We start from the raw sequence: 21,236 nt of genomic DNA on the forward strand, positions 1-21,236 counted from the left end.
TTTTGACATTTTTGACTTTGTTTTTTTTTTTCTGGTAAATAACTATTAATACTACCTGCAACGAAATGTAGCGCAGTCTAGTGCTTACAATCTTCCATCTAGAACGAAAATATGCACATTACTTATGGTATTGTCGGAGAAAGTGCCCTTAATAGGATAAATAAACGATTAACACTGTTGTCTTTTTTTTCTTTTAGATATATAAGAGTTAATAAAAACTGAAATCGACTGTTTATTTCATATCGAAGCTGGAGGTTTCGCAGAACTGTGTCAGAAATGTCTTTTCTACCGCATCCGCCTGCTTTATCAGCACCTCCGACTGTTGGGGGGCATCGGCATCAGGTGAGAAAGCAGTCTGTCAAGTTATTAAATTAACAAATGTTAAAAACCGACTTTATCTTTATCATGTTTTGTTAACAAAACAACAAAACAATATCTACACAGTGTACACACAATTCAGCAAACCAAATTTTGTCAATCAGGTCGCAGCATCGGGATCCGAGAATAGCGCACGACCGAGCGTGTCAATGGCACCCGGGCCGGCATCTGTATTTCCATTCCCCGCAGACGCGCGTGCGTTTTCGGCACGCATTCCTGACCTTGCTTCGGCGCTTTACGGCCTACCGTACACCAACCCTCAATCCGTATACCCGGGTTTTGCAAGCATCGACCCAGCCATATTTCAATCCAACCTGGTAAGTTATGCAACAGTTTTCTTTGAGAATTCGTTTTTCTTTCGCCAGTGCTAATTGTTCTGCGCTGCCGTGATCAAATTAATATGGCGATAGCTCAGACCTGGGTTGACCATAAGTTTTGTATTTTATATTTCTAATAAAGTGATATGATGTGTGTTTACAATTAGGAAAATCCTAGAAAATTAAACAAAACCTATTACTTCAAAATTGGGTTGCGAAAGTTTTCGGGTAAAACTGGCTTATTTCGTTCGATTTTTTACGTAATGTCTGTACCAGAAAATAGGAGCAATCAAGTTTGACACTTGAAACTCCAAAAAATCGGTTCAAACGTGTTTTCGTCGAAGGGCCAACTAAGTGCTAAGCGCTGCGCCCTTTTGTTTTCGACACGCACCGCTCGTGACCTTTGCTTCAACCATGTTATAAATGGTAAGAGGATGTGGCCTTGTTATCGTTATTGCTTTGCGACAACTGTTCGCTAACTTGCAGAGGCGTGTAGAAGAATACTTATAACAACCACTTAGTAACAAGCCTTCCTTGCCATGTATTTAGCCGTACACATAGAATGTGAACTAATAAAGCCCCTTTTTCACGGAGTTCTCAAATCACAAACCTATTTTTTTTTATGCGTCAACTCACGTAAGAGTCCAATAAAAACTGTGGGCAAACATATATAATAAAATGATGTTAAAAAGTCATGTTTATAGTTATTGAAACATTTACAAGTATCTGTACCTGTGTAAAAAATGATGGATTTTAATCAAATGTTTCTTACTTTTTACGAAACACATTTGCGACCTGTTTTTAAAATAAACTTATTTCGCGTTGCTCACGTCATTCCTTGTGCAATAAATACCCTATTTAAAAAAACTTGTGACACTCAGTTGAACACCCGCACGTAAGCAATTTCTTCTAATTAAGGCGACTTACGGAATAAGGTGATTAAGAACTTTGGACGTTGATGCATGTCAGCATTGTCGGGACTAATCTAAGAGCGATGTTTTTCTTCTCGTGGAAAACACGGTGCCGTGATGTGATCATGCTATTAACAATACGCGACTCACAGTGCGTAACAGGTTTTCCCGTTATCTATCACTGCCAACATAGGTTACAGACTGTGTGCGCTCACTAGATGCAAGATACTCTTTTGGTTTCGTATGTGACAACGACCAGGGGTCACTCGGTGTCAAAATAGTTCGAAATCACAAAACGTGACTTGGATGGTGGCTAATAAAAACGCAAGCGCCGCACTTTAGTCGACTTGCGATAATGTTTACAACAAGGGAAGGTGTGCATACCGATACGTCATAGATATAGGACATGTCGTTTATATTCAGCTCGAAAACAACCACCACTGGGAAAGGGTAAATTAGGTTGCTGGTCTGTTTTCAATATAAATATGGGTGATAATTTTTTTGTTTTAGTTTTTTTGAAAATTGTTTATAAAAACGTTTAAGACAGCAGATGAGTTTAAATAAGTTATACTTGTGTCGCAGAACCGAATCAATCACAAAGAGATCCCAAGCCACTGGCGACCGCAAGTACCACAGAGTCCGCTCCTGCAGCATTGTGATCCCAACCTCGCAAGTCTGATGTACCAGGGAGGGTGAGTAAAGCAACACTTAGAGCTTTTTTGTAAATTTTTTTCACGCTTTTTCTAATCGTTTTGTTTGTGATAGGAGCTTACATTGTCCGTATTGTAAATGAAAGTGCTTTCCAGCTATATTATGGATTACCCATCATTAAGACGTTTCACTATTATTCTTGTTTTTAAATAACACAAGTCATTCCTTAAATTTTATTAGTTTGATGTTGAAAATGAATAAAGAGTTATTCGAAACGTCCAAAATGATACCTACTTCTGTATGGGCTTTGATATTCTTATTACGTCTTATTAGTTTCAATAGTAAAGAAATAAAATAATACCCTTCCACATGCTTTTTTATTGGCCGAATTTCGTACAAAATTAACTAAAATTTGACATGAAATACAAACTTAAAAAATAAAAAATAAACCTGTTTCTGTCAAGATAATTATAATAAGTACCGGTAGAAATTTGTAAGGTACGAAAATTGTCCTACAATTGTAGAAATAGCGCATCGTTCTGAACATTACGTTTCAATGCGTAATAAATACGCGAAACAGGCCAGAATTAACAAAAACAGCGGTAAACAATTTTCTCCAGCCCATTTTCTTTATTTTGAAGACACGTTAGTATAGCGAAAAAACTCCAAAAGGCGAATGACTTCGCCTTAATTTTACCACGTCAGTTGCTGCATAGTGAGCCCACTGTTTGCGTTCTATCGCCTGTCCCTCCTAATTGCGACGCCTCTCCTCGAACATTACAGCCAAATTATCCTTAACTTCCAGCGAGAAAAGGGGTATAAGAAAGGGTGGCAAGCTTATAAATACACAAAACATTGCCACCGAAGTTAACAACCTATGTTCAGTGAAACATAAAATGCGTGAAAGAATCATTTTCAACAATTTAAAAACGTTAAAGTAAGGTTGTTGTGTTTTTAATTCAAGATATAACCCACATCGATAAGTCAACATTTTCAGTGTCCCCTTGTTCGCAATAAAGCTAAAGTCAAAATACTACACAAGAATGGCGACATGTTGCACATTGCAACAGAAAAATGGACTCAGTTCGGTGTAAAACGACTGACAGGAAACGCCGTTACACTGTTTCGCTGCTCACAATATTAATTGGTTTGGGTCGCAATGTGTGGAGACGCAGCCCTACAAGGGAATTTGTCTTTATTATAGTTTTCGGCTGACGATTTTCCAATAAGTTGTCCAAACGTATATAATGGAAACGGCTTGTCGCAGTAGCGCGGAAGTAATTAACACAGCCTGTCGTTGTTTTTGGCGCTAAACATGCTCGTATTTCCCTTGCGCGTCTCTTCTGTGTAAGTTCTTGTTTGGGGGGCTATGGTATAACGAGCATACGGTATTGCGCCGGCTGCTATTCTTACAAGAATAAATCATGATTCCTTGGTTTGGCTTCTTCTCTGTCGTATTGTACTATGTGACACATACTGCAGTCATAAAGAGGTGAAAGGATAACAGAAATACCTCCCAGGTAAAATTAGTGTCGCCTGAACATCTGCCCTACTATTATTTAAGCACACTAAGATAGTTTAAAAATATTTAGCATAAAATAAGTTTGATAGTGCTGCAACAACTTCTTTTTTGCAGGTTACATGGGTCCGTTTAGCTTGATGATAAAAACACGCAATTAACGCTTTGTTGCTTATCGACCCACTAATGCGCAGGCAGAAGTAAAAATGGTTTCCATTTTTCCAACCCACTAGCAGTGGCCCACCTTTCCACTTTAAACACGATTTTAAGTGTCGGAAAATTTGTTGTCACTTCTCTTAGTAATTTCCATACAGCAGACAAGCTCTGCACCGTTTTGATTTCCCCAGCTACAGCTAAACTAATTTGTAGTAGTCAGCACATGCACAACATGAATTAAACAACAAAACGGCAGCTAATGTAATGTCAGTGCAACCATTTCGCCGTAACCAACCGGCTTGCATTGTGTAAGTCGCTGTATACGACGGGAGAAGCCCGACGGCGACCGGGGTGCATTAAATGTTGAAAACATAAATTTGAGCCAATTTACCTCACATTGGATGCAAAAGTATGTATTTTACCCACTTCTTGAATTGTCTTAGTTGTTTGGCAAAGTTAATATACCAGTCCATTTCATTGGGTGTATATTTACTGTTTTAGGTACGGGTCTTTGGCGCTAAACGACGGAGGCCGGCGCAAAAATGCCACCAGAGAAACAACAGCTACCCTTAAAGCTTGGCTTAATGAGCACAGGAAAAACCCATACCCTACCAAGGGGGAGAAGATCATGTTGGCCATTGTTTCCAAGATGACACTGACTCAGGTGGTGTACCTACTTCCTTGATTGATCTTAGTTGAACAACCAGGCAGCCCTAACGCGCTATTAATATAGCATTGTTCTTCGTATACGCATCAGTCATTGCCTTACTTGCATCGCTGACGCCTGGCAAATTTAACCCGTAACAACAAAGTGCCATTGGCCATAAATCACCTGCTAACAGGAAGCTAGTTGTATCATTCACAACCAAGAAACCATAATATTACGAAGTTATGTTGTCCATCAATACCAATATTCAAGTGCATCATGTTTTAGTTATGTATTTACGGAGCACTAACGCCCGACATTCTGCTCGCAATTTCCATCTAAATGTCGCATACAATCAAAACTAAGCAACATAAATGTGAAAACGGCGTTTTTTCTGTTACACCAATATGCTGTGGAAAAACACCTGTAACCAATTTATGGGCATCAACTACAGGGAATCGGTTTATAAGGCTTTTTTTAAATACCGCAGGTGTCGACCTGGTTTGCCAATGCACGACGTCGCTTGAAGAAGGAAAATCGCATGACGTGGTCGCCTCGCAACAGATGCGGGGACGAGAGAATGAGCGACGAAGAAGACTTTGAGGCCGACGGACCCGGCAAAAACATAAGCGCTGGTAAGTGGTGTGCTTTTTGTTAGTCCTTGTAAATAGTTTTGCCAACATTTTATTATATAATATATTAAAATCAGTTGTGTAGTGTACATAATGTATATTATACTACATCCTGAAATATCGTTCAATTTTTACGTTCCTTTAAAAAAATATGACTATACTATAAAAAATCATAAGGTGAAGCATGTAAATTAAATGTACTCAGACCATAATAGTTACGCCGCCCGCCAAAGCCGCAACATTATTTATAAATTTTAAATTTTTTTCAAGCATCTTTTCGTGAGTAAACCGTTTCTGTAGTATGTGCCGAAACTGGCGCTTTTTTATGTGGCAATAAAATTTACGCGAAAAACAATTTATGTTTGCGGTGAATTGTTATTACAGGAAATAAATTGCAAAAAAAAACAGTTTTGTTGACAATAGGTTTGTTGGTTTTAGTTATGTGGACAAGCGATTTGCTAGTTAAAGACAAAAATAATAAAATGAATTTAAAGCGAGTAACTTTTGTTTTAAAATTAAGCAAGTGTTATTCTTTATGCTAGCATACTTTTCCCGTTTTTTTATTATTTTAGTATAGTTACAACAAAATATACCAAAAAATATCTAAAAAATTTTCCGGATGCGTTTATTGTCAAAGGCCATCGATATAATGGACAGCAATCAAGTATTCAAGATTCATTTAAATAAAAAAAAGCTTATCGGCGTCGTTTGTCAAAATTTCCATTGATGTCCGCGATTATAAAAATCGTTTGTGGTAAACATGCAGATTTCCTCACATAAATGGTTCAAAATGTTGGATTGCATTTATCGCCAACGAGTGTTTTTGTAAGCGACCCAAACAAATATAGTTTCATCGATAACACGTGTAAATTTTAACATGGAAAGTATGTTAAACTTTACTCCGATTGAATTACACACAACACACACTAAAATTCTCACTATCTAAAATATGAAAATCCATCGCCACAAATTTTTTATTATTTTAAAATTCTCACACTCACGTACGAGCACAATCATACTTAATAAACCGTCGTACTGGCCATTGGACACAATCGAGCGATTAGTGACAAGTAATGCCGCCTGGCAAGCAGCGCACATCAGAGTCGGAAGGAGTTACAACCAATCGCGTATAGCTGCCATTGCGTGACAGAGGAGCCGCCAAACGCCCAGTCCGGGCAACAGGCCAGTGGCCTTTCGTGTCAAGGACTTGTAAATGCGTCTGCGAACGCGATGTTATAACAATATCCACGGGAAGGCATTGGAAAGCCGAATGCGTCACGGGTGTTGCAAGTCCGATTATATCGCATTGATTCGCTGTGAACAAGCTCGTTGTGGTGGCAAATATGGGCAGGGGATGCGAATGTGCCGCACAGCTGTCTGCCCAGCAACTAAGGGCAACGCCGCCCCAATACATGACGACTCGATGCAACTTGGACCGGTTGAATAGGCACTTGTTTAAATAGGTTATGACGAAAAAAACATTCCAGTGTGGGTAAACTATGTTACTAATTTGGATAAATTATAAATGCAAGAAACTATTGCGTAGGTTGTGGAACATTTTCAAACCATTTTACGGCAGTTGTAATGTTTTTTTGCCGGTCCGCAATAAGTTATACTGGTTCACCAAAAGTTTTCTTTATTTGTGCAATTAGAAAGTATTTTTTTTTCCAACGTTAACTGCGTATATATGTATAACATTTCAGCGCTTAGCGCCAATTTTACCTTCAACTTTTGTATGTTAAGCCCCTTTTGGGAGTCTGTATATTAGTTGTCTCAGTAAATATCGTGCCATCGAAATTCTGGTACCGGTCCGTGAACGAACTTTTTGTATTTTTACCGGTTCGCAAGTGTCAAAAGGTTAAAAATGATTGAATTCGATTATATAAGCTTTGACTTTTGAGTGTCACCACCAATTTTAAATAAGAACAAATCGGCGATAAGTACATTTATGTTTTTTTACCAAATACTAAGTACCAAATTACACATCGCTAATTGTTCATTGAAGTTTGTCAGACGCATAGTCTGGATGGGCGCTAAATTTGGCAAATAAACATTTGCGCAGCTAATTATTATCGCAGGCCGCTGAAAACCAATCAGGGTTCCCACGTTCGTCAGAGCGCTTGTCCACTTATTGGCGGGCAATCGGAGTGCTGCATCCTCTTGGAAACAAACCGCGGTTACGCGACACCCCAGAACCAGGATCGCTCAACTCAACCTTACTAACCTAAACGGCAGTGGGGGCTTGTACGCTAAAATATATATTTCTCTTTCACTCGCTTTGTCTGCTTCCAGCATGGTTAAAATGGAGGAATGTGACTTGACTCGAAGCCGTATTAGTTCTCCACATCACCGATAAATTCTCTTTTTCTCTAAATTTCGTCAGTTGGGTTGCCGTTGTGTTTGAACTACGAGGCTAATTTACAAAAGTAATAGTCTTAGCCCTAAATTCTATTGAAGCAATGAAAAATATATTTCACGTGTCAGTGCGATAGAAACGTTACATGTGTACGCTAGAGAAGGATATACCAAACAACACACAGTTAATGTAAGCAGCTGCTTTGTCAGTCAGTCGTTCAATAAACACATCAATTGAATCTTCCAAGCTACAAAGTATTCAGCATACGCTCCTAAATAGGAAATCATTTGCTTATCACGCTTGTTTTAAGGCCTCTATTCAGTTCCAGGGTCAGACAATTGAAGAAACGTATAGCAAATACTTGCCCCGACTTTGCATACATGAATCAATATAGCGCGATCTATTTCCTTCCATTAAATAAGCCATTATATTGTGCAAAATGAAAGAGTCTCCAATTTACTTTGATTAATCAAGAAGCTCACAGAGCTATAGTTCAAAATGCCCTGTTTTGACTAGTAAAATTGAGGCTTTGTTTGGATTTTGGATATTGATAGACTTTAGCGTTGTTTTTGTATGGATGTTTATTGACATAATCAATAATTCAAAAAATTTTACAGCTTACAAAATTCACATAGTTTTTTTTAAGTCACAAAAATGTTTCCATGAAAATTTTCCATTACTTTTAAATTAAAATAATGTTATAATTTGAATTACCAAATTTAATAAAAGCTAATCGGTGATATTTAATTATATTCGGTGGTATTTAATTATATAAGTGATATTTAATTATATTCTCTACAGCTTTTTAAGTCGTTGGTAAAATTATCAGAGCCACCTGTATTTAAATAATACAAAAGGTAAGTTGATTGATCGACGTATTTGGTGTGGTGATGGTATTTGGCAAAGTGGAGCAATACGTGATTTTCAGTCCAAAAGAGGCGAGGGTTGTCACAGTGTGTGGGATGTGAAGGGATGCCATCTAAGAATGCAGATTGGTGCTACTGCCTTCTTGGCATCCAATTACTCTTTTACGCCTACTTCCTATTATCGCACAACCGAAGTAAAAAACTAACCTTACTTGGAAAACTGAACTATGTTTATCAGGAGTTCGCTATATTGTCCCAGGGATGACATCGGGGTTTGATAATCTGCCCTATTCAATGAAGTATCGTATTGACCGGACTCGGCTATAGTCGCGCGAGGTTATTTTCGGTGCACTGCGAACGGGTCTATTTTTGTCTAGATTATAACAATCGTCGAATCAACCAAAAACACCAGCATGCTAAAGATTAACATCGCGTGTCAATTGCATGCAAATTTTCCTGTTGCAAATCATTGTTGCAGAAACTCTTGGATAATCAATTTATCCATTGTTTCACTGTATGTTGAATGCGATATTTATGAAATTCTTTCTTTTCATGAGCACTTTTAAAATTTGTTTTTAATCTATATTTTGTTTACAGGAAAACCAAATATAGGCTGCCACTCGGAGATGGACAGCCACATGGACGAAGTGAATAGAGATATCCCAGGTCACTCGCATAAACTGAAGAGCGAAGAGGGGGAGTTGGAGGAGGAAGCGGATTCTGTTACGAACGACAAACTTCCCAGTAATTTGTCCTATACCAACATTCACACTCAGCTCTTTCTCCGCCACTTAGCCTCTTTGCCTCCACATCTTCGCCCAAGCGATCCAATTAAGTACTTCCAGCAACAGATCCAGCAGCACGCGGCTACAAATCGCAGAGCAGTTAGTGTTCCTGACATGCCTGCGACCACTGTCGGGCGTGCCGGGGCGGAGCAATACAGGGAGAAGGTGCGACAGTTTTCGATGGACGCTCATGACAACTACAAAGTTTTTCGCAAGACTGTCGCGCGTTGCAGTAGCGAGAGCTCGCCGAACTCTTCCCTGAACAGATCTCCATCACCTCAGGCGAACCGTTTCTTTAATCGTGATCCACCAGCCTTGGAACGAGGATCGTCGTATCGTATGCACAGCAATCATGAATTCTCCATGCACCCGGTACGAAATAACCCTGGTAGAACACCATCTTACGAAAAACACGCAATGCCATCCATCATAAACGAATCTGACGATCAAGCAGTGCAAGAAAAAAAGAAATATAAAATATGGTCTCCCGTCAACATATCAGAATTGCAATCCAAAAGTCCTATCCTTTCGAACAATTCGGATTCCGAGATAAATCAACGCCAAGTTATTAATTCCGCAAGACGCAATTCGGTGTTTACGTACGACGAATCGTTCATGAACGACAGCCGCTTCTCGCCAGAGACCCACAAGCAGGGAATCTCTGCCTCTCCGGCAGCCAGCTCGTCGTCGGAAAAAACAACCTCTGGTTCACCTGATAATGTCGGTAAAAACATCATCGAAGAATATCAAAGGCAGCTGGCGTATCGCAACCTCACCGCGAAGACGCAACACGCTCTTGCCGCTACCTTGGCAGGATTGGCAGAAAACAGGCGGAACGGATTTCAAAGAAACGCTTTTCCTAACCCGGACGCTCTAGCATTGTTGCAACAACAGCAGCGCGCTCACCACAACTTCGTGCTCTCCGACATTTTCCATTCTAACGCTTACAAACTCTCAAAAGAAGATCGAAACCCGAGCGCCAACGAAGAAGATGAAGAAGCCGTGTTTTCCGATGTTGAAAGCAATGCCCGTAAGTAGAATGTTACTTCTTTTTATTAAAATGTGATAAAAAATTAGTTGATTATTATTGGAGTTTAAAAATGTCACACAAACTTCAATATATTCCCCTTATTTTGCAAAATTGGAACAAAACAAATTAAACCCGGTGCATTTTGTCCATCCCACGCATTGACGGGCATAAAAAGGTCGCAAACACTTATCTGCGACATCAGCACCATATTGTTATTGGCAACGGGCGTCTAAAAATGTGTGGCGTCCACCGCGCTGCATGGCGTCGCGCGTCGCCACGTCTTCGCTGGCTCGATTTCTTGCCAGCAGCGAGAAGACAATCGGCGGGAAGTGCGCGGGATTTCCCTCCGCACTTTCGAAGCGAGCGCGGCGCCGCTATTATCTCTGTGACGCGACGAGCGACAATGGCAGGATAAACGTTGCACACAACGGGAAACGGGCCTGTCGCGCAACCACAAGAAATTGCAAGAGCGGGAAAAGCGCTCGAATAGGAGTCTGGGATCCTCCTGACGATTCCCGACAAAACTCCGCAGTCGGGAATTTAAATGAGCGTAGGCAACGAGAAACAATTTCAAAATATATACAGCCGCATTCCTAACGCGGTTGTTGTTCGACCAGCGCCTTTGCTGTTCTGTAACATTTCGCATGGAATTATAATTGCACCCAATCAAGGAAGGAAAGGTTTCATATGAGCAGCTGGTTGTTTTGCAACATCGCATAAAAACTAAGCTAAGTCGAGACATTTGCATAGGAAGCGCCATGTAGCGAGGATCGCAATAATATTGACTCGGCTGGTATAAATTAATGAATATATTATAAACACACAACACGTTTCGGCGTTTCGCGCAGATACAAATCCAATGCGCAAATGCATTTCATACGTTTTTTTGTCAGGAATCGAAATTATCATCAGACAAAACGCTGCTTGGTGGTCAAGCTACCTAAATTAATATTTAGGACTATCAAACCGAATGATTCTTTTTTTTAAATTATGTAATTTAAGCCCGAATTATTATTTACTACCCCAATTTGAAAGTTGTTAATCCGTATACCAAACTGAAACCTGAAAAATATGTTATTTTTGTTTATTGCTTGATACGTCTTTAAACAGACCCTTGTTGTCTTACGCAGCGATAAATCTGACAAAGAGCAAGAGTCCGACTCCGCGCAGGGAAGAGCGACCTACCTTTAAACTTGATGAAGAGGATCAAAAGCGGATAATACCTTCGATTGTCGCCAATTAAATTTCAAGGTAGATGCCGCGTGTACATAGTAATTTTCTAGTTAGTGCAACAGTTAAAAATCCTAGTTCAGATTTTCAACTGTATAAAGGATCTGAATAATTTGTAGCCATACAAAACATCAGTATGCTTTAACTCTAGACGCTCTCACAACCTATATTTTTAAATCGCAATATTGAGCCTTTTTTATTAGTATATGATTCTAACTTACGCATCATTCAAGTCATTTTCCACTTTTCAACACAACTGGTTTTACTATGTTTGGATCTTAGCTTTTTGGGTGTGCCGATAAATCCCGGTTTACAAGTCTCAACAAAACGAAAATATTGATATGCGTCGAAGGGAGCTAGGATAGAGCAAGTCACGGTCACTGCTTCCCCGTGTCAGTCGTGATCTCGTTTCGACCTTTGTCCGCTCGTCTTAGATAAATAAACTGGAGCAAAGTGTGTTGCCCGTCTCTTGGCATACATTATAGCAATTGTCAAGAATATAAGAATTAATGCCTTACCGCATCAATAAAATCACACTGAATTTATGATGTTTTGAATTTAATTTAACTTGTAAATAGAGTGATGGAAAAAGACTAGTGTTTGAATTGTTACATCAGTGACCCACTATACATCAACTGTTTCATTAAATATAACCTATTGTGAACGTGATCTATCAAAAATGTTAGTCAACCCTGTTTCAAAACTTGATTAACTAATATTGTCATTCAATTATTTGATAGATTCTACGCCTGCGACAAAAACATTTGAAAAAATTCGCCCATAATCACAATGTTGTCCCGGCAACTTGCCGGTAGCAACCGCGAGGTGTCTGTTGGTTCCTAAAATAGACGCGATATTGACTTCTTGCACTGGTCGGTAGAGCAGCGATGATAGAGTTGATTTGTTCAGCGCGAATAATGCACCCACGCTTCGCGACAGATGAAAGCCGACAGGGTGGTCCACGGAATTCCGGCGGCAGTTTCCTACTTGCGCTGACACCGGGAACAAACTCGCCTCTTTCTCCAGCATTTCATAGCACCGAAATACAATGCTTGTTTTGAACATTCGCAAGCCGTCGCGCAACAACGAAAATTAGTCATTCCGCCTCAACGGAATAAATCGAGTCCAGCTTGTCAATGAGTTAGCTTTAAAACTCATTAAATTTGTTGGGGTAAGTCGTTGCGCATCCGCCTGTCTAAAGGCAACTTCTAATCTAAAGCCTTAATTAAAACGTGTAAGCAGTGTGCCATTTATTGGACAATCGGCGCGAGAAATGTTATTATTAATATATGTCGACGTTATTGCCCTATTGAGCCTTGGGTTGTCTCTGTTTGTTTATTGACATTCGCATTCTCGCTGAAGCGTCGCAAACGACACGAGTTCGGCCACGTGTATCCCTGTACTTGATTCCTAGTATCCGCTCGCGCCTTTACATAAAGACAAGAATACGTTGCCATTCGTGTTTGTTTTCTCCAAGTGCTGTTTAAAGGATCCCGACCTAATTATTATGTCGAAATTTATCTAGTTATCTCTGCGGTATGGCTGTAGAATACTGTTAACGCCAACCACTTGAACTATGACATACAGATATTTATACGCCCATCAACCAACCGAAATATTTCGGAAATCATTTAATTTATTATAAATGCTGTATATCGTTTAACTTGTATTTTGTCTCACGATTCTCGAGCCACGGTAGAAATCAATTTAAATCCGTGCTATAGTAAATAATGGCACCACTTAGGATTTAGTATCTAAAATAACAAACGTGTTGTCTTTTTTTTTTTTGCAAAAATGATATGTTGATGAAATGTAGTAGAATGTGGTGATTTATTTCCCTTCCCTTGATCAATCGCGCTGGCCCAGTTTCGCTTCGCAGTTAACGCCTTTATAATGTTGTTTCTTGTTTCAAAATGTTTTCCCCACTGTTGTCTGCTACGCATAAATATTTTTAAGTGTCTTTGGCTCTTTTAACTCGTTGCTCGCTACTATATATTTGTTTGTGTGCTGTGGAGTTGCAAATAATTGCTCTGGTTGCAAAGAAATAGAGCTGAGTTCACCAAAGTATCCCCATTCGTCGTGTTCCCTATACCTTATTTTGTCCTTTGTGCGTGTTTGCATCCCGTACTATTCACATCCCTTCGTCATTGCTGCATTTTACTAGTTCTTCGCCACTTATAGTTGTATCAGATACAGAAATTAATAAACCACGCCTGGACTGTCTAAACTTGTGTTGCCTACTTTGCCGACAAGTTGACCATCAGCATTATTGTAACGACAAATAAAAAAATTAACGACAACAAATCTTAGTACAACTCGTTAAAACTTAACTTATTACCAGTCTTTAATGTAGCTTGTGTAAGTCAGTCCCAGCCACCAGCCGTCAATCACAGCCACCATAACGGCTTCAGCCTACATTGTAGTGTGGTTGCTAATTAACGCACGTTTCGTTGTGCGCTTGTATCTTTAAATACCATTTCACTGTCTCTTTGTTATAGTCAAAAAATATTTCCTTTTATTGCCTACAAGATTGAAAGGATGTTTCCCACTTTTCCCACCTCCAGACTAACTCGTAACATAAATAATGTGCAATAAACACGAGGTGGCGTGGTAATGACGAGAACGGTTGCAGTAAATCATTTTCTATGTTGTAAATAAATTACTGCAACCGTATGATGTACACATGTGTACTACACATTTAGTTTTTTATGTTCAACATTTACAAAACAAAACTAGAAACTGGACAATTTCTTTTTATACAAAGTGCCCAACCTTTCTAAGTTTTATTTGAAAAGATATTTGCAAATATTAGCTTTTTTCAAAAAAAAATTAAACATATAAATCGATTTTATAGAAAAATAAGGGACAACAATAAACCAGAGTTTTGGCTTCACAGGTTTGTTAAAAAAATAACACTAATGTTAAAAAATGTGATCGCTTGGTAATTCAAACTACATTTCCGCGTATTAAGCTTATTATTTTTCAACATTGGTGTAGCACTAGTTCTAAAGACTCTTGTCATTTTTAAACAAAAATCACTTATATTTAAGGTATTCAGGCGAATACGTGGATGCCCATAATGATAAAGCGACTACACGTTAGGAATATGCAAATCACGTATATGCACGAGAGTTAATAAGGCGCGATATTGAATGCGTGCTAAGCCAAAGATTAACAAGTAAGAAACAGAAAGAATTGTATAGTGTCGATCTCAGTTATCTGTATAATGGGTACGTGCATATAAGCGCGTGTATGGTGATAACAAGACAAAGACAATTGCTTGCGCCTCAGCGTTCTCCATTTCGGATCAGCTCGTTGTAGCTCTGGAGGCTATTCATGTGTCCCGCGCATGACACAACCCGGCATCCGGCGTCGGCGCTTTCGAGCTGTCATCCAACAAAGCCTTTGGACTCTGAAACGCCCGTCGTCGGCGACAACGGAAACTTATCGCATGTCATATGCTGCGTCAACAGCTCGAAACATCGCTTGCTTGTGGTGTGGTATGTTTGTGCACTTCGTCGCTGAGCCTTGCATGAAGAGCGACGGCGCTCGTGGTGCTTTATGTATGACAGGAAACTCCTTTGACGAGAAAGAAAAAACGAACCTTCAGTATAACTCTATCTCGGTTTCGGTGGAAACAATCAAAATGCGTTCCACTGTACGATGCTATACTAAATTAAACCAAGGAAAAAAACTGCCTAAAGCAGCACAATGTAGTAACGTTAGTATGCGTATGTTCAAGAATGGTGGGAAAACTTAAACGAAGTGTCTAGCAATAAAAAGCAACCAAAATAATTAAACGCCAGTAACAAATTAAGATTTTAAAGTACAACTCTAATAAAAATAAATAAATCTTTTTCTGAACAAAGTTGTTTGCTGATGAAAAACAATTCTTTGAATCTAATTAAATACCCGAAAAAACTTGTAGCCATCTTGGATATTGGCAATGTGTTTCCATCTGAAAAGAAGCACGAGGTGAACAATTTTTTTCAGTTCAAGTCAAATAACTAATGAAAATAAATCCATTTAGCAGAACTCCGTAATCAGTCACAGCGAGCGAATGACGTCAACTACAGGCTCTTGTTTATCGAATTTATGTAGCGAATCGCACACAGACCTGATTTTCGCATGTTAGTCGACATTGCTTTGGACTAGGTCAAACAGTTGTAACATCGGATAACACATGTTGGCTTCTGTCATTAAGCAAGCGTTGCGATGTCAAAATTTGCGCCTGACACAACATCGCACTTTCCCCCTCCAAACTTTGCAATTGTCGTTGGTTGATCGATATCCCGTCGTCACAGTTTATAACTCAAAAGGAAGCACTTTTAAATTAATATTTTTTTTTAATTAAATAAATGTGAAAACAGCGTCACCGTGTGTGGAAATGACATTCATGTAAATACCATAAATGCAGATTACTAACTTGGGGCCCATACAGAAGTTATCAGCTTGATTTTAAAATTTGTATTTTACAAAATAGGCATCCAAACAATAGTTTTGTGAAAGGCAGTTAACATGCATTTTTCAGGATCAGGCGACTTCTTATTCATCGTCCCAGACAGGTAAATTTGCTGTTGGAAATTGGAATGAACTTTTTTTAAAAGATGTTTGTTCTGCAGGTAGAGTGAAAACTATTTTTTACACATACAACGAAATCAAGAATAAAATTGTTAATTGCGGTAACGATTTCGTCATAAAATACTACATAAATTACTTGAAACACAAATGCCACGGCGACCCATCGCGAAGAACCCACCTCCTACCATACAAATAAAAGCTGGTTTTGATTTTACTTCAGGAAATTAAATCAGTTTCCTTTTTGTTCTCACAGCAGTGGGGTCTATTTTCGGTGAACGTTTTGCTCCGTCTGAATGTTGTTTTCGCAACAGCGAGCGCGAAACACAATACAGTACTAGATTTCACTCAAACAAGAGACGGCCAATCAGGGAAATTGCATGCCGCAACGATGTTGCTGAAAGAAACGAGACGTCTCTAAATATTAAAAGCTGTCAAACTTGCCCCTCAAACTGCTTAGTTTTTTGGCGACGGTTATAAAAGTTCTATCCAAAAATAGCTGCCATTTCTCACATTTGTTGTTAGTTATAAACCGTAATAATGAAAGCAGGTACTCAGACGAACCAGACGATTACATTTGACTCCGACTAGTCCGGAAATGGCCTATAATGTCATTGAAACTTGCGGTAACAAAGCGCCACATAGTCAACTAATTTATTTAAAACCAATGTTTGCTGATCGATGCATTGAGGTAGCACAGTCTTACTGAATTTCGTTTGAAGTGTGTGTTTCCTATTGGACGGTTGCCTTTTGGCGGTCCTTGTTTCGCTATCGACGCCGGGTTCGGCCGAAAGAATGCCAATGTGTTGAGGGGTGTTTGACTCCTCGATTTGCCAAGCTGACAGGATACGTAGCCTGAGAAAACAACCAAAAACTCCTAAACCTGGCGTTTTCCGTTAACCAGGCGATTTTTATGGGTAACCTCTTAACAAAACTCAATTGGCGCTGAGGGGCACTACCTGAATTATGATACGCATAACTTATAACAATGGACACAACGTTTATTAGTCTTTAGCAAACAATTGGACTAAAAAAAGTGTGCACTAAATATAACGATTTAAGCACACACTGGGTACATAAAATTACACACAACATTACTGTAATGTACTCTATACGGCGACAAAATGTATTTTCAAATATTGTTTTAAACTTTAATAGGTACATAAATAACTGCCTCATACAAGCCAGATCTGTTTAAGTTAAATGAAGATCTTTCGTTCAACTCTTAATATAATCCATTTGTCAACAAGTTTTTCGAAAGATTTGTCAATGGCCTATAAATATACCAATAACACATGCCAAAGGGAACATTCACAACTGTTTTTCACATGGGTAAACGATCGTAAAGAACAATAGACGGCCAAAGGGTCACCTTTTCTACTTCACAGTGGCGGTATCGAGTATTTTACTTACTGGGTGATTTGACAAGCAACACAAATGCGCCGCCAAAACATTGGCAGCTTCGTCCATGCATTAAAGGCGTGGGAACTCCCAAATGCTTCACACAGTCAGCGGCACGCAATAGACTAAAACGGTAAACTTTGGGGGAATTGATAAACCTAACCACATCCACGAGTTGGGAGCAATTAAGTAAGACAAGTGAAAAATATCGATAGAGAACGCGATCAAGAATTATAACCGCAGCATTCATTAGCGCCATTTCCGAGGCGAGGTTAGGAAATCGAGCCCGACGGAAAATTCCACCAAAACTATGCTGATATAAGCTATTGTCACGTGGTTTGTAATTAGTTATGGCGGGCCTGCGAAGTGACACTCCCTTCTACTAAAACTAGTTAATCGAGATTAATTGCTCGACCCTTGTGCAGCTGTCTGTGCATAAGGAACGTGCTTGTCGTGCCAGGTGAGAAACATAAGAGAAATTCTCCAAAGGTGCCGGCAACCGAAACGTTAGCTCTCGCTTAACTGATCGATTGCTGCCTGGCAAACATTGCGAAGCCTGCTGTACCCTGCCTTCGAATTCGACATCATTGTCATATGTACGAGGTACACCTCCAATCAGTCACCAAAGAATAGGTGCTTGTTGATTTGGACCCCTAGCGAGTCCTTTGGCACAATGCCGAAACATGCTGTTCCAATATGGCGAAGTCACGACCCGCGGTAATTTTAATTTCTCCGCAACAAGGTTTTGTATCGTTGTGCAAACAAGAGGGCTGCCGCGAACAGAATAGTTTTCGCACAAATACCAGCCATTACTTGCTTTTCACGCCCTGCGCTTTGTACCTGTGTTTGCACAAAATTTGATAGATCACTAACACTTGCCGCACTAGCACAGAAGCTTATGCCGTGACCAAACAATCTTCCTTTAGAAAAATTACCGTGCATAATAAGCTCCCGATTAGGTCCTAGGCAAACTCAGCTGAGTAAGCTATTGGGAGTTAATCGATATAAATGGTCTGCTTTAGGACCCCCCTTGACCTTTGTTCGTTTCTAAATGAGATATCGACCGTAAATCACGCAATTCTCTTTTATATGTGGAACGTTGCTTTAAATTTATAACATTTTAAGCTGGATTGTCGGGTTATCGGCATTTTACCTGTTAAAAAAATCGCTTTATCTACTTCTAATAAGCATTCATTATTTCATTTTCGCTAAGACAACCATAATTATACATAGTTAAGTTTTCCTTAACGCAATCCAGCATAACCAATAGTTATGAAAAAAAAACATCTTAATACTTCGCGATTTATTTCAACATATTCAACGGGTGAGCAACGCTCGTATTAATTGTCGCTATGTAACTATAAAAGAGTGGCTGGCCAGTAGCGCCAGTAGCGCCAGTAGCGCCAGTAGCGCCAGTAGCGCCAGTAGCGCCAGTAGCGCCAGTAGCGCCAGTAGCGCCAGTAGCGCCAGTAGCGTTCTGCTTTGTTCGGATCAAACAGCCGGCCTTGGGTGACTCAGGTACGAAACTTCTCACCCGACGTTGGCGGACCAAGACGGGAACGCGTGAAAGTTGACAATTCAGACACGTCTCAGAAAAGCCCGTCTGTCATCTCTCGGGTTTGCGGTCTCGTATTCCGACACGTTTCGACATGCAAATGTGCCTAAAGACTGACCACACCAGCGTCAGGTGAAAAGTGAAACGCGCCCTTAAACGGTGTTTTTCTTGGCAAGTTGAGAGCAAGTAGCGATAACAAACGATTGATCAATCAATAAAGAAGTAACACAAATTTGTTCAAGCGGTCAATGTTAAGGAAAAGCGATTTTTAGAATAGTTAAGCCAATATTGTAAAACACTATAAAATTCGGTGTTTTACACTATAAAATTCGGAATGTTTTTTTGCAATTTGATAAAAAACACAAATAGTAATAAAAAAATAATATTCGTATAGTGCTAATGATCAAAAACTATATGCATCATGATCATTTAAATCAAGTGTTTACCTGGTGGGCCCCTTTTGTTGTTGTTTTTTAAACAATAGCCGAACACATGCATTTTTATAACAGATATAAGCTTGTTGAAATCACCCCACAATCGTCATTCTACATTTCAAGCAGTATACTCAATTAAATGTACTTAACTGCCAAATGTTTGATAAAATTCATTTAGAGTGATGTGCTTCGACTATTACAATTTATCAATCATTTCAAAGATGTTAAGCAAACGCCTTATTAACCCCAGTTTATCCCCAGTAAGAGTTCCACTGCCTATAAATTTACGTGCGCAAAGTGCTCGCTTTATTTTAGGAAATTTATATCACGGGGTACGTATTTTTGTCTCTTGAGGTGACCGAAAACATGTACGTTGTGAACAGTAAATACTACGAACAAAGTTGATTTGATAAATCTACAATACGGAACGACAGATTAGCTTGAAATATGTAAGACTTTGTGCTTTGACGTAAAATCAGGCAAAAATTGTGATCAGTCGTTGATATCTGTAAAAATCAAATTTCGAACGTTATATCGTAAGTCGTTGTATCCTTAGAGAAGGTTAACATCTAGATTCTAGAATAAACGTTAATAAAAATAGTTGGTTCCAAATAGGTTACAAACTGAAGTAATAGATAACCCCACACACGAGTTGCAGTTTTAAACAAATTATTAGAGGTTGATAGATCATATCCTCTGCCAACTAAATTCGCCAAAAACCGGTTATCCACCCTGCCTTTAAAAAATAAGATTTTCAAAAATCAAGCAAGTCAGAACTGAAATCGCGAAAATTTGCTTTATTTGACCTTGACATAAAAGTTAATCGAGTGTGTGTGTGTTGTAGCCCGCCTGCTGATGTGCTGAAGACAAACGCCCAAATCGCCTGTTTGGTCAACAAACACTTATCTAATCGGACTCGCATTGCGTACCACATAATCGCCTTGTAATGCGTGGCAAAGCTAACAGGTGTAGCTGGCGGATTTGTTAATTACGACGCGGCAGTCTGCGCCACAGGCTCGGTTTAGTATAAGCTATGGCTTATACCGACTTAGCGATTGCGTACATGTGTTCGTACGTGTTGATGCCTTGCACTCGAGTTCAGATAAGGGACAATTTCACGTTGTGTCGGCTTATAGCATTTTTCCAGAAGCAAACGTCGTTGTCCGGCGGCAAACACACAACATAACCAAATTCACTTTTAATGTCTGAATTTACTGCATGCTTTTGTGGCAAAGTATACCGAGTTTTTGTTGATCCGATTTGGCGATTTTGGCATAAAATAAGTCCTGTATCCGCAGCAGCCTACTCGGGTTTTGTTTTTCATGGTAATGACTGTGTTTTATGGATGTAGTCATTGTTAATTAGTTTGACTACCAAATGTCAACAGTATAAATGCGTATGAGCGTAATTCAATATTTTCAAATAAAACCGCTAACACAGTGCAGTTGCTAGTTTGGGTCCTCAACTAACAACGAACGTCATTAGTTAAAGATGCTACAGTCCCATCTATCGGATGATCTTCATTAAATTTCAACGGACTCTTCGCGAGTAATAATTCAGGCTTTCATGAAGGCACTTTCAGACACTTGATGGGATACTTGGAAGCGTTTTAGAACCTTTTAAACAGTAAAATATACGAAAGTTCTACGCGAAACTGTTGGTTTTAATCAGCCTCCCGCATAGCGATGAGCGCCACTTGTCAAGGGTTTTTCTTATGAAGTCTATTAAATATCAACAATAAGTTAAATATAATGAGGATTTGCGTTCTACATCGCATTTTTGCTTTGTTCG

At 39.3% G+C, this 21,236-nt stretch overlaps 1 protein-coding gene across 1 annotated transcript; it reads left to right on the forward strand.

Moving 5' to 3' along the window:
- Positions 1 to 201: 201 nt before the first annotated feature.
- LOC146160439 (uncharacterized) lies at positions 202 to 13,643 on the forward strand. The gene is made up of 8 exons (XM_083384546.1): positions 202 to 342; positions 483 to 695; positions 2,189 to 2,298; positions 4,434 to 4,596; positions 5,069 to 5,213; positions 9,030 to 10,247; positions 11,378 to 11,498; positions 12,218 to 13,643. The coding sequence occupies exons 1-7, from the start codon at positions 277 to 279 to the stop codon at positions 11,488 to 11,490; spliced, it is 2,028 nt and encodes a 675-aa protein (XP_083240672.1). The 5' UTR covers positions 202 to 276; the 3' UTR covers positions 11,491 to 11,498; positions 12,218 to 13,643.
- The last annotated feature ends 7,593 nt before the right edge of the window (positions 13,644 to 21,236 follow it).

Source organism: Ascidiella aspersa, chromosome 3 (genome assembly GCF_963924565.1).
Source record: "Ascidiella aspersa chromosome 3, kaAscAspe10.2, whole genome shotgun sequence".
NCBI classification, from domain to species: domain Eukaryota; kingdom Metazoa; phylum Chordata; class Ascidiacea; order Phlebobranchia; family Ascidiidae; genus Ascidiella; species Ascidiella aspersa.

Bases quoted from the DNA above. Each gene is read 5' to 3' on its own strand.
- LOC146160439 (XM_083384546.1), top strand. From the start codon at position 277: ATGTCTTTTCTACCGCATCCGCCTGCTTTATCAGCACCTCCGACTGTT. The intron at 343-482 runs GTGAGAAAGCAG...TTTGTCAATCAG, and splicing joins TTGGGGGGCATCGGCATCAG to GTCGCAGCATCGGGATCCGA. The intron at 696-2,188 runs GTAAGTTATGCA...CTTGTGTCGCAG, and splicing joins CCATATTTCAATCCAACCTG to AACCGAATCAATCACAAAGA.